A 12,595-nucleotide genomic window follows, 5' to 3' on the forward strand; every position below is an offset into this window, starting at 1 on the left:
AGAATTATATAAGCGCCCCTCAATAATATGATCATTATATTATATATATATATACATATATATTATATTACTACTATTACAACATAAAAAAATATCCTCCATCCTATATTAAAATTGGCTTAAGGGGGACCGGCTGGCTCACTCTGACTCACACATAACCATAAACAAGCCCCATACGCCCATATATAGGCATGTTGTCACTATGCGCTAATTGGCTATGTCTGAGTATAGTCTATGACTCAGACATATCCAATTAGCCATAAACAAACCCGATACGCCCATAGGCATGTCACTATAAACAAACCCGAAATGTCGATCGGCATACCGTAGGTGTGAAGCACCCTGGATGTGAAGCCCGGACCCCTACTTACTAGTACTAGTCCATAGACTCCATATGGGGATTAAGACTTTGTGAGCTTGTAGATCTGTTATTTTCAAATAGCCACTGTATTATGTTTAAAGGGCTTTGGGCTTGTTTCCATATAATAGACCTGGTTTGTTTGTTTCTGTCGCAAAAGCTAACCTGGCAACCCTGACGGTCATAGAGTTAAAAACGCCAATAAACAGCGCACAATTTTCTAAACTGAAAAGAGGGCTTCGCAATGGCGTGCATAAGCTAATGGTCAATGCCTGTGTGCAAATTCAGAGCAATTGGTCCAGGCACTGAGACACGAGCAGCGAGGCAGAGACAAATTTGTGACAGACATACATCTCTAAAGTAATAGGATATTAGCCTATAGAGCATGGGTGGGCAACTTTGACGATGGAGAGGGCCACTATATTTCCACTCTCACTCCCTATAGGGCCATATACTGTCGTAGCAAAAATAGCCGATCTACAAGCTCAAAAGCTTTTGAGCTTGTAGATCGGCTATTTTTGCTATACTCGAATTGAAATCTTACATTTTTGCTATTTTTGAATTGGAATCCTGAAAATTAACATTTTTATGTAATTTCAAATGCCTTTAATTATACTTGTGTTGAGCATTGAGCTACTAATTTAGACGTGAAGTAATTAAAGCGGGTCATGTTTGCATGTTGTGGAATTGTAACAGCTGAAACCAATATTATATCAGTATTCTGACATTAACCTGAGGGCCGCATTAAGTGAAGGTGGGGGCCGCATGTGGCCCCCGGGCCGCCAGTTGCCCACCCCTGCTATAGAGCGTCGCAGTCCCGCCCCCTTTCATGACGACGCCAGGCCCAGGAAATGAATCCCAATGCATTTTTCCCATAGACATTTCAAAAGGTATTCATTTAAAGACCTTTTAAGCGTCGTACGAAGCCAACTCGAGTCGTGACAAATCATGACAACAAACACAATATTTTAGACCAAACAAATAATTACAAAGAAGAAAACAACAAAAAAAGTGTTGTAACCTGCCGTTTTTTTCTACTTTCTAATTCTTTGTTTGGCCCAAAACATTGTGTTTATTGTCATGATTTGTCACGTCAAGAGTTGGCTTTGTCCGCGGCGTAAACGTCTTTAAATAAATACTTTCTGAAAAGTCTATGAGGAAAATGAACGGGGATTTATTTTCCGGGTCTCTCGAGGGGGCGGGACTGCGACACTCTATACTACTAGCCTATACCCTTTATTGCTTGCACTGCAGATTATTTCCAAATGTGAAATTAACATGCTTGTTACTTTCTAAATGCCTCAACATGTGTTGTATTTTTTTACCCCTCCCCCCCACCTTTTCACCCCCAGAAATAAATAAATAGTTATGACCCACAATGAGTTCACAGTTGGCTACAGTCCTGATCTGCGGCAGCTTGGATGACCAACAACATGGCCGCCAGCGCGCGGCAGAGGGACCAGAGCCGCCGGTGGAGGACGTGGTGGACCCAGCGGCAGGGAGCTCGCCCAGCAGCAGCACCCCAGGAAGTGACCTCCAGCCACGCTCGCTGCGGTCGCTGACCTCCGGCGGAGACGCCACCCCCTCCGCCAATGGGACGCCCCCGCCGGAATCGGACGCGACACCCGATCCGGCCTGTCAGAAGGACGACGACGACGCGTGTGAGACCAGCGGAATCAAACAGCCAATAGTAGCCAAGACTGGAGTGCCTGTTTTGCGCAGCCAACCAATCAGACTGAAACTCGCCGTTCCTCGACGGTGCGAGCAGCCAATTACGAACAACACCAACGTCAGCCTGACCAAAGACCTGCCTTGCTCTCGGTTTACAGCGCCTTCGCTGATTTCGGCCGAGGCCATCTCAACGGGCCACGCCCACCACACCATGGGAAAAAACACACGACACGACATCCCGCTAGCTCCATTTTCACCCGCCACAAACGAACAACAGACAAAGGAAGTTATGGGTCACATGTTTGAAGAACCCAAAGTGGAAGCATTCCAAGGGACAATGGAGGTGGTGGAAGACGGGGAAGATAAAAGACACGGTGAAAGCAACCCCACAGATGACAGAAACCTTTGCGGTCGCGTCAACTGTGCTACTAGCGCTTTAAAAGAAGCCCTCGTCTCCACCAGCGCCGACAGAGTTCAAGTCCCGGGGCCTCGAGGGATCACGGTAGAACGGACAGAGGGACGAGGGTGGGAGGAAGACACGTTTCCCCTCAACTCGCAGGCGGCAGAATCGAGCTCGGCCCGGAATGAGATGGACGGTGCGAGACTGGAAGAGCAGACGGAGCCTCTGGATCTGACCTTGCCCAAGAAGAGAGAGAGCAGCAGAGACCGGAGGACGCCGGGACGCTTCCTGGACGAGAGCTCCCTCATCATGGAGGTGGACGAGTTCGAGGGGGACGGGGACAGAGACGTGGTGGAAGAGGACGACGTCGTCGTCGACGACGACTCAGCGCTCGCTGCGGACGGCCGCGCCGGCGACCAGTTCCGCGATCTCCTCCCGTCTCCCTCCTTCTTCACTACCTCGGCGTTCACCTCCCTTTCTTCCATAGATTACGACCCGGAAAACCTTCTGCTCATCGACGACCAGGGAATCCCGTACACTCTCAGTCCGGAGGGGCGCAAAGTGCCCCAGGTGGACACCTCTAAGCCAGAAGGGGACGACCCTGTCTCAGGTGACCTGGCGGTTCAGCACAATTCGCCAGAGAGACGAGGGTCATTTGTGGGCCTCAACCTCAGCCAAAGTCTAAACGACACCCTGCACGCACTAAACGCACCTCTCGGAGGCTCGTGCCCCTCGGCAGACACTGTCGCTGACATGCTATCGCCGGGTCCTGAACTGACAGCGAACGCAGAGCTCTTAACAAGCGCACAGCTGCTAGGTAACTCGGAGGCCCAAGACTTGGCAGTTAAAGACGAGGCCAGTGCTGCTATGCCCCAGCCTTCAGTCCCCAACCAAACGTTTCAGATTCTAACCAACCCCATCACCAATACACCCATCCTCCTCCTGTCCAACACTATGTCCTCCTGCTCCTCTGTGGCCCAGCTGTCCTCTCCCGGCCCCATGAATCTCTCCCTTCCCCTGTCGGTCGCTCAGAACTCTCTCATTGCCCCCGGCACCCAGATGCTCCTGCTCCTCTCATCTGTCCCCGCCTCCACCGGGCAGCCTGTCGCTACCTCTACCCCCATAGCCGTCCTGGACCCCTCGACCGGTCAGCTGTCCCAGATCTCTGTGTCCTCGCTCCCCGCTGTCGGCCTACCTCAGGGTGTCGGCCAGGCCAGTGCTAGTCTGGGTTCACCCGTGTCCTCCGCGATGTCACACCCAATCATCAGGCTGAGCCCCAACAACCCTCCGGTCATTCTGTCCGGAGTGGGCAGTGGCGGCCTGACGTCTGCCCCAATCCTGGCCTCCCTCTCTGTGCCTGTGTCCTCGCCTGTCCCCCCCGCCACGCTCCAAGGCGACGGTCTCGCTCACGAGCTAGAAGCTGACCCCTCCTCCTCCGCCGCCTCCGGCCGCGACACTGAAGCCATATCCGCCGACGAGGCCCCGCCGGTCGAAAAGAACGCCAAGCCATCAGCCGCGACGTCCTCCTCGCCGCCGCCGTCGTCTCCACGACTCCCGGCGTACGCTAGCGTAGCCTACGAGCCCTCGAACGGACCCGCGCCCGAGTCCAACGTGACCTCAGACCCCTCGTGTCACCGACAAGGTTAGAATGGTTTGGGACTCTTCATTTTAGTTTAGTTTTAGTTCCTTTTGAATATATAGTTCAAATTCACTTTCATTCGTTTTGAGAGTGGATTTGATTGTTTCTATTTTTGAAAATGCTAACGGTTTTAGTTTTCTTAGTTTTAGTGTTAGTTTTAGTTGTTTTTATACATTGGATTACTTACTCAGGTGCAAGATTGAAAGGGTACATTTTGTGTAATAAAAACCTAACAAAAGATTAATATTATTATTTAAAAAAGTAGTTCAGTTACAGATGAACTACCAACCTCCCACAAACAAAACTTGAAGGCATTTTTCCTACAACTTTATAAAAACTGTAAACAGTTTGTTTTTGTTTGTTTTGTAAAAAACACAATACAGTTTAAGTTACCCTTTTATTTTTATTTATTTTATTGTAGTTTTTATTTAGTTCAGCAAAAAACATGTATTTATTTATTTTCAATTTTAAAATGTTCGTAATGTTTCAATAACAACATCATAATAAACTTGTGTCACCCAGAGTGTAGAGTACACGCTTTGATCTCGCCGCAAAGCGGGTGCCTATAGTTCCAAACATTGCTCCTGTGGCTGGAACTATCCCATTGAGATAGAATGAGCACTTCCGCATTCTATTGTTACAATGGGAGTCAACGCTAGTGTCGCCACTCTCTTACTATATTATATTACTCTGGTGTCACCCAGCCTCGTCGTCGGAGACTCTGCAACTGGAGGACCACCTGTACTTCTCCAGCTCGGCCGCGGCGGCGGGCGCTCCCTCGCCCCCCATGGGGCCCATCCTCCCCTCCTCCAACCACCTGGACCCTCTGGACCAGCTGGACCCGCTCTCCCCGGCCTCGTCGCCCAACTCCTCCTCCCTGGGCCCGCGCCGGGTGCTCTACTGCCACCTGTGCCCGCGCGTGTTCTTCTACCTGTCCGACCTGGAGCGCCACGCCATCACCCACTCGCAGAAGAAGCCACACGTCTGCCAGCAGTGTGGCAAGGCCTTCAAGCGCTCCAGTCACCTGCAGGTAAGAGGAAGAGTCCCTGCACTGTCTATGTTTGTGTCGCATTAAGTACTATCAGAGGCTAATTGCTGTATTATAGTTATTAGTGTGGTTAACCAGACTATAGTTATTGTCACACCTTTTTATTGTTCTTCTTCCGGAGTAACCTACCTAACTTCTGCTGTGATTGGCCGAGCTTTGCATAACGTTTGTAGTAGTTAATTGGCTGTTGTTGGTTACGTAACCAATCTATGTTTACATTTGTTTATATAGACATAAATTCCCTTGCAGGGGCAGAAGACCAAAATATTCAAGCGTTATAGAAATGTTCAAATTAGGGAGGGGCCTATGTAAGCGACTGCGGCAACCACACTCATTGTTATTGATATTTTTGGGTATTTTTTGTCTTTATTGATAGTTACATAGTAGCTTGACAGGAAATGGGGAGAGAGGTGGGGGGGGGGGGGAGACACACAGCAAAGTTTGTCTGGATCGGGATTACCAGCCAAGGTGTCTGGACCGCTAAGCCAGCCCAGGCCGTTATCATTGTTTTCAACTGTACTTTTATTTTAAGGACAGTGGTCCATAAGTACAGTAGTAGGAAATGCAAAGCACGTGTCACGGATTTCTTCTTTGGGCGCTCAACTAGAGTCAATACAAAGTATTGATACAAAGTATTGACTGTACATTAGTACAAGAGGGATGCGTGGAAATTCAGGCCGGGCGATATGGAAAAATATAATATCACGATTATTTTTCAAGCAGTATCATTATCCACAATATTATCAAGACTCTTTTTCATGTTGGTTTTTATGGTTATTTTTCAAGTAATTTAGGCCTGACGTCGAAATAAAAAAAAGTCTTCTGACAGAATATATATTCAAAGATTTGTGCCGCATTTTTACGTTTTTTCAAAAATAGCAGACCTACAAGCTCGTAGCGTGCCACTCGGTGGCGCGCTATGAGCTTGTAGATCTGCTATTTTTCAATAGCTAAAGTATAACATAATGCTTAGTTAAAACACCAAAAGGAGTACAACCACCTACAAGGTAACAAAAACCAAAAGAAAAAGGACTAACAAACCATTTAGATCACAATACTTATTATTTTTTGCGAATGAAACCCTCGTTCTACAGAAGTATACATTTAGGTATAAAACTTCAAATCACAGAATGTGGCATTCACTGTATCACAATATACGATAAGGCATATCGTGGCATGGAGACGTTGTATCGTCTCGCCGATATTTATCACCATATCGCCCACCCCTATAGAGCGTTGCAGTCCCGCCCCCTACCCCTACGGAAATATTGGCCCTACCAACAGTCATTAAGACATGCGAATCCCTTGACTCCTTCAAAACCGCTCTCAAAGGGCACCTACGGACGGCTGCAATTCGAAACTGGCCCCCGTAAAAATCTGAATCAACGCCCACCCCTTTTCCCCCTCACTATATGTTTCTTTTCCCTTTTTACCTCCTTTATGATGAATTCCTGTTCTGTTCTTTGACTATATAGAAGTGTCTATTTGTACGTCTCTAAATGTTTTGATAAATTGAACAAGGTGGACCCTCTTGTAAACAAGTGTAATGCTTAATTGGGTCGTCCACTCACAGTTAACAGTCTTTGTATTGAGTTTGTGCTTGAAATGTACTGTAATTCTGCAAACTGTTAATAAATATTTCAATCAATCAATCAATCAAATTTGTGAACTCAATACTGCCACAATCTGGCAGAGTCAGGTTAGGGAACCCGCTGATCTAAGGCAATCTCACTGGCAACTACACTTTGCATTCATTTACTATAGTACTGTTCTTAATCAGTGGAAGAGATTGACCGCCTCGGTCGGCATTCCATAAGCGTACATTTCACTGTAACACATACAGTGTCGTCGTGCATTTTGCGATGCACATAAAAGACGTAGTAACATTAATGACTAAGCCATAAAGTTTGTGAAGGTGAATAATATCTCATTAAAATCCCACCACCGTCTTCTAAATCATGACAGTTTTCTGAAATACCTACGTTTCTATATGTCAGTGGTGCTCAATATTTCATGTCAAGAACCTCAACAATTATATGTATTTGGCCGCCGTCCCACCATCTGAGAATATGTTGTTCCAGGGACCTTCCAGAAGCAAAGATTTGAGTTCAAAGATTTGCACCACATTTCCGCGATTTTTCAAAAATAGCAGACTCGGTGCCGTGCTATGAGCTTGTAGATCTGCTATTTTTCAATAGCTAAAGTATAACAAAATGCTTAAAACACCAACAGGGGTTCCCGTCCAGTAGATCTGCTATTTTTTAAATAGCAGATCTACAAGCTCATATAGCAACGAGCTTGTAGATCTGCTATTTAAAAAATAAATCGTGAAAATGTGTGCAAATCTTTGAATATATATTATTTTACAGCTAACTTTTTTTTAAATTTAATTTAACTCATATCTTTGCTTCTGGACACACACACACACCCAATATTTTGAGATGGGGGTCGGTGGCCAAATACATACATAATATACATACATTAAAAGTTTTGAGAACCATGCACTGATATAGAAACATAGGTTTTCAGAAAATAGGATTCAAGAAGACATTTGTATAGAATCGACCTCAGGTCTTAACCCATTCAGGACGGGAACCCCTTTTGGTGTTTTTAGTAACTTATGTTATACTTTAGCTATTGAAAAATAGCAGATCTACAAGCTCGCTACGAGCTTGTAGATCTACTATTTTTGAAAAACCTTGAAAATGTGGCGCGAATCTTTGAATATATATTCTTTCAGAGCGTACGTATTTTTTTGTAGAATCGAGCTCGGGTCTAAATGGGTTTTAATGGGTTTAATAATGGAGTTAAAAAGCGTTCACCATGTCTTTCTTCCGTCTTTCCCCCGGGTGGCGGTGCCCACACAACAGAGACACAAGCACATCCACACGGGCCAGAGGAACTACGTGTGCCCCATCTGTGCCAAGCGCTTCCGGGAGGCGGGCGAGCTGCAGCGCCACCAGCGCGTCCACACGGGCGAGAAGCCATACCAGTGCCAGCTGTGTCACACGCGCTTCGCCGAGCGCAACACGCTGCGCCGCCACACCAAGCGCAAACACCCCTACCACCAGGTGGCCCTGGAGATGCTGAGCGAGAGGCGGGGAGGTGGAGGAGGAGGTGGAGGAGGAGGTGGAGGAGGGACAGGAGGAGTGCAGGAGGAGGAGGAAAGCGCAGAGTGGTACAGCTCCATCGTGTCCAACCTGGACAACTCCAACTCCGAGGCCGAGGCTGAAGACTTAACCACTTAAACCCCTGTGTGCTTAGTCGACCGTGGTACCCCCCCCCTCCCCCCGGGAGTCACTGCCGCCTAGAGGGCGCTATTCCGTTCGTGGGGGTTCACTTATTTCTTGTGTTGAAAAATCCCTGCAGTGGGATGTTAGATCGCCTCACATACGGACTGTGTTAGAAAAATAAACAAATTACCCCAGAGATTTTTCTTCTCATATGGATATGAAGGTGAAAATGATATACCCAAAGAGTTAACACAATAAACGCTAGAAACGAGTCAAACAACCCAAAGACTACGTTTCCGGGCTGCTGCCCGTCGCACACAGCATTACGTCACTTGTTGTCCTCTTGACTGAGCGCTGAAGTATTTCAGGAGCGACGTTGTTATTTCAGACCCGGACGTGTAGTTTAAAGACTTTTAAGGCTAGAATTATTTACATTTTCTCCAGAAACAGGCCGTATCAAACATGAATGAATATAATAAACGACGCAGAGCTACCCCCCCCCCCCTGACAGAAAAGAAGATGATTTGTTTATTTTAACACAGTTCTTATATGAGGCGATCTAAGATACCACCTATATGGGGATTCTTCAACAGAAAAAATAAGTCCACAAACCAGGGGAAAAGCGTCCTCTGGTGGCAGTGACGTAAGACTTCAGTGCTCCAGGGCCGCTTTTACCCCTCTACACCAAATCCCTTTGACGAAAATAGCTGATCTACAAACTCGTAGACCCCCCCCACACCCCAGACACTAGGGTTCATGTGGTTAAGAAACTATATTTATCAGGGGAAAAGCAGAGCAGAGAATGAATTCCCCTCATTGTATTCTTATACTTTTATTTTATTTTTTTAATTAAGACATAAATGTTACAACACTTGAGAAGGAGACAGTGAGGGGATGGATGGACTGGGATTTTGATCCTATGCTAACTAAGGGTATGTTCACACTGTCCGCCATTTATGAAGAAAAGGCACCACCGAAAGGTCTTTTTCTGGTCTTTTTTGGACCGTTCCGGGGCCTTCCGGTCCCCCCCCCCCAATTTTTATGACAGGATAGCGGCTTGGAATATCGGCTCCGAATTCATCTGAAATGTTGCCTCGTATTTTACCTAATATCCTCTTATCACCATTACCATGTCAAAATAGCAAGTGAAGAAAAATTCCCTTTTTAAATTTTAAACCTTTATTTATTAATGGAAGGCCTTTTGAGAGCTGACGTACACACTGATTACTGGAACAAACAAATATGCACAAACAAATTACGAAAGATGACAGACATTAGAAGAGACCGTTTTCAGAATCAGAACCATCAGGATCGTCCTTATTGTCACATCACAGTTTTACAAGTAAAACGGTGGGTGAGATTCGTTTTTGTGCATGTAGTTACCAGTTTTCAGTGTTATTCACAATCTGTTCGGCGACCAAGTGAAAACGATCCAGTTTTTGTTAAACTTCTTTTTAGACATGTGTTGGGCAGAATATTGAAAGGCATGTCTTCCTCAGATCAGTCTTAGCAGGAATATTTCAAACCAAATCATCTTGTGCACGGGTTTGGTGGTGGTGGTGGTGGTGGTGGTGGTGGCAGACTGATGTCAGGAAACTGTTCAGATAATCAGGCAGTTTGTTGAGCGAGGCTTTGTAGATAAAAACAGTGCTGCTCCGAGTCCTAACCAGTGATTTACTTTTTAATACCGACACTACAGTGATCCCCCCTGTTATACAACGGGGACCGAGTGATGTAAAAAGGTGCTGCTTATTTGAGTTATTTTAGTTTTATTTTAGTTCTATTTTTTTAAGACGGATGGTGTGAACATAGAGCTGTGTGTGGTGGTGAAGTAAAGCGACATAAAAGCATCTTAAATCTAAGACGCAACCCCATCGTCTCGGTTTGAAATCGGTCGAAGACTCGAAACTGTTTGAAAACATGTTTTTTACCGTGATATTCAAAAGACGGGAGCACTTGCAATATTTATTTGATATTTAATTGTTTATGAAAACCATTTATTTATACTGTATGTATATGTTCTCTTTTTTTTCTCCTTTTCTTTTTCTCCATTCCATGTGATGGTCCAAACATAGTATTGCACCCTGCACTGAATACCTGTTGAAACGGCTTTCCTGTGTGAAGTTGTGGGGGGGGGGGAAGAAATGGCACGGTAGGAAGACACTAACCTGACTCCGCCAGATGGGGCAGCAGAGAGTACACTGGGTTCCCCCCTCCTGCTCCCTTCTGGGAACTCTCAGGCTGCCTTGATCCCGCCTCTAGCTGCCGCTGATTGGCCAGGCCGTCTGCTGCCCCATCTGGCGGAGTCAGGTTAGGAAGACACCATTGCCTTGCAGACTGTAATTGAAACAAATCACAGTCACCACTGACTGACATGCCCCTATAAAAAAGGACCCTTGCATTCCCACGGAATTCACGGTAATTACCCAAAGTGCTCAATGCTCCACATTGACGATAATCTGGTTATACTGTATATTATTCGAACGAACGAGCAAAGTACTTATTTGTAAGAGCTGCACTTCTGCACTATCTTATTACGAAAGATGTAATCTATCTTTCTTACTGTCAAAGACACTGTGAGAGTCCCTTTGCACTTGATTTATTTCCAATCATTATTGTTCACGTTTTGTTACGCTGTCACGAATGAAAAACGCTATGTGTGTGTCGTTTCTTTGCTTTTATATTGCCTTTAGCCTTTTCACCCATTGAGACCTGAGACCAGATTCTATACAAAATGTCTTCTAAAATGATGACAGTTTTCTGAAAGCCCTTATATGTTTCTCTGTCAGTGGTTCTCAAACTATTTCATGTCAAGGACCCCCAAAATGTTCTGTAATTGGCCGTCGACCCCTCATCTAAAAATACATTGTTCCAGGGACCCCAGAAGTAAATATTTCAGTAAAAAATGTTCGCTGTGAAAGAATATATATTTAAAGATTTGCACTATACATTTTCACGATTTTTCAAAAAAAATGTCAACAGCTAAAGTTTAAAATAATGGTTAAAGTGGTTAAAAGCTATAAGGTCACACGGATGCGGCCTCAGGTCTAAATGGGAGACGAGGATGGGATAAATGAGAGATTTGACCTATTTAATCCATTACACAAGAAGAGTTTTGACCAAAACGTGTGTGTTTTAACATAGACACTACTATATATTTAAGATCTTCTGGCTCATGTGAAGTACGTTAACTTATTTCAATTAAACCTCACTTACTGTGTGTGCATCAACCCACGTCGAGATGTCCAACGTGGTCTGTTTTAACAGCGTCTTCTCTTCCCTCGCAGATGTGTGTGTGTTCGTCAGTGGTGTAAGAAGCATATACTGACTAGGGGTGTAACGATACATTTTAACCCATTTTGACCTGAGATAAGATTCTGAAAATGTCTTCTACATCCTGACAGTTTTCTGAAAAAGCTATGTTTCTATGTCAGTCGTTCTTCGATTTTTCAAAAATAGCAGACCTGCAAGCTCGTAGCGCGCCACTCGGTGGCGCGCTATGAGCTTGTAGATCTGCTATTTTTCAATAGCTAAAGCATAACATAATGCTAACACCAAAAGGGGTTCCCGCCCAAAAATGGGTTAACAGCGATACTGTCATATATGTTAGTTAGAACCCAGGTACAGACAAGGAGACAGACAGAGTTGCAGTTTTAGAATATAGATTTAATGATATACCTCAGGTCAAGTTCAGGAGCAGAGCACAGTGAACAGATGGCAGACAGAGGCAGGTTACGCCAGGGCTCCACCGGACGCGTTGCGTCTCCGTCGCGTCGCGTCAAAAAACGCACCGGTTCAATTTTAATGCACGCGTCGCGTCTCCGTCAACGCGGGCTGTGTAGCCACCCTTCATTGATTAAAAAGGGAACATTCCCTGACGGTGACGGAGACGCGACGCTGACGCGCCCGGTGGAGCCCGGCCGTTAGGCAAGCTTCCAATTTCCAGGTCCAGAGTGGTAGGAGGTACTGCAAACACAGCAGAGAGATGTAAGTATTCAGGATAACACACGGAGTGATGAAGTTGCTGCTAGCCCGAGTGGAACATGACTGACTACTGACTAGGTCCAGGTAGACTGAAGATCTGGCAGGGGCGTGAAGGGTAGGACCAGGCTTTATAGCAGAGATGATTGGTTTTCTCCGCCTCCTCTCCTGCACCTCTGTCTCACTCCTAGAATTAGAGGATAGATTAGAAAGAAGGGGAGGAAGACCGTGTAGGTGTGGCAGGCGTGACAGATACGATACGTAT

General features: G+C 45.7%; 1 protein-coding gene and 1 long non-coding RNA gene across 2 annotated transcripts in view; both read left to right on the forward strand.

Moving 5' to 3' along the window:
• LOC306924950 (uncharacterized protein) overlaps positions 1–8,364 on the forward strand; it is a gene marked incomplete at its 3' end in the record, with an annotated part of 9,631 nt that extends 1,267 nt beyond the window's left edge. Inside the window, exons 2-4 of the mRNA XM_079503630.1 lie at positions 1,711–4,071; positions 4,773–5,098; positions 7,987–8,364. Coding sequence (XP_079359756.1) covers positions 1,737–4,071; positions 4,773–5,098; positions 7,987–8,364 — 3,039 coding nt within the window. The 5' untranslated portion in view covers positions 1,711–1,736. The remainder of the gene's footprint in view (positions 1–1,710; positions 4,072–4,772; positions 5,099–7,986) is intronic.
• A 372-nt stretch (positions 8,365–8,736) lies between these two features.
• On the forward strand, positions 8,737–11,582 carry LOC306924749. Its single transcript, XR_013790205.1, has 2 exons — positions 8,737–10,501; positions 10,660–11,582. It is a non-coding gene; the product is annotated as an uncharacterized lncRNA (long non-coding RNA).
• Positions 11,583–12,595: the final 1,013 nt, after the last annotated feature.

This window comes from Electrona antarctica (genome assembly GCF_951216825.1).
Source record: "Electrona antarctica genome assembly, chromosome: 6".
Lineage (NCBI taxonomy): Eukaryota > Metazoa > Chordata > Actinopteri > Myctophiformes > Myctophidae > Electrona > Electrona antarctica.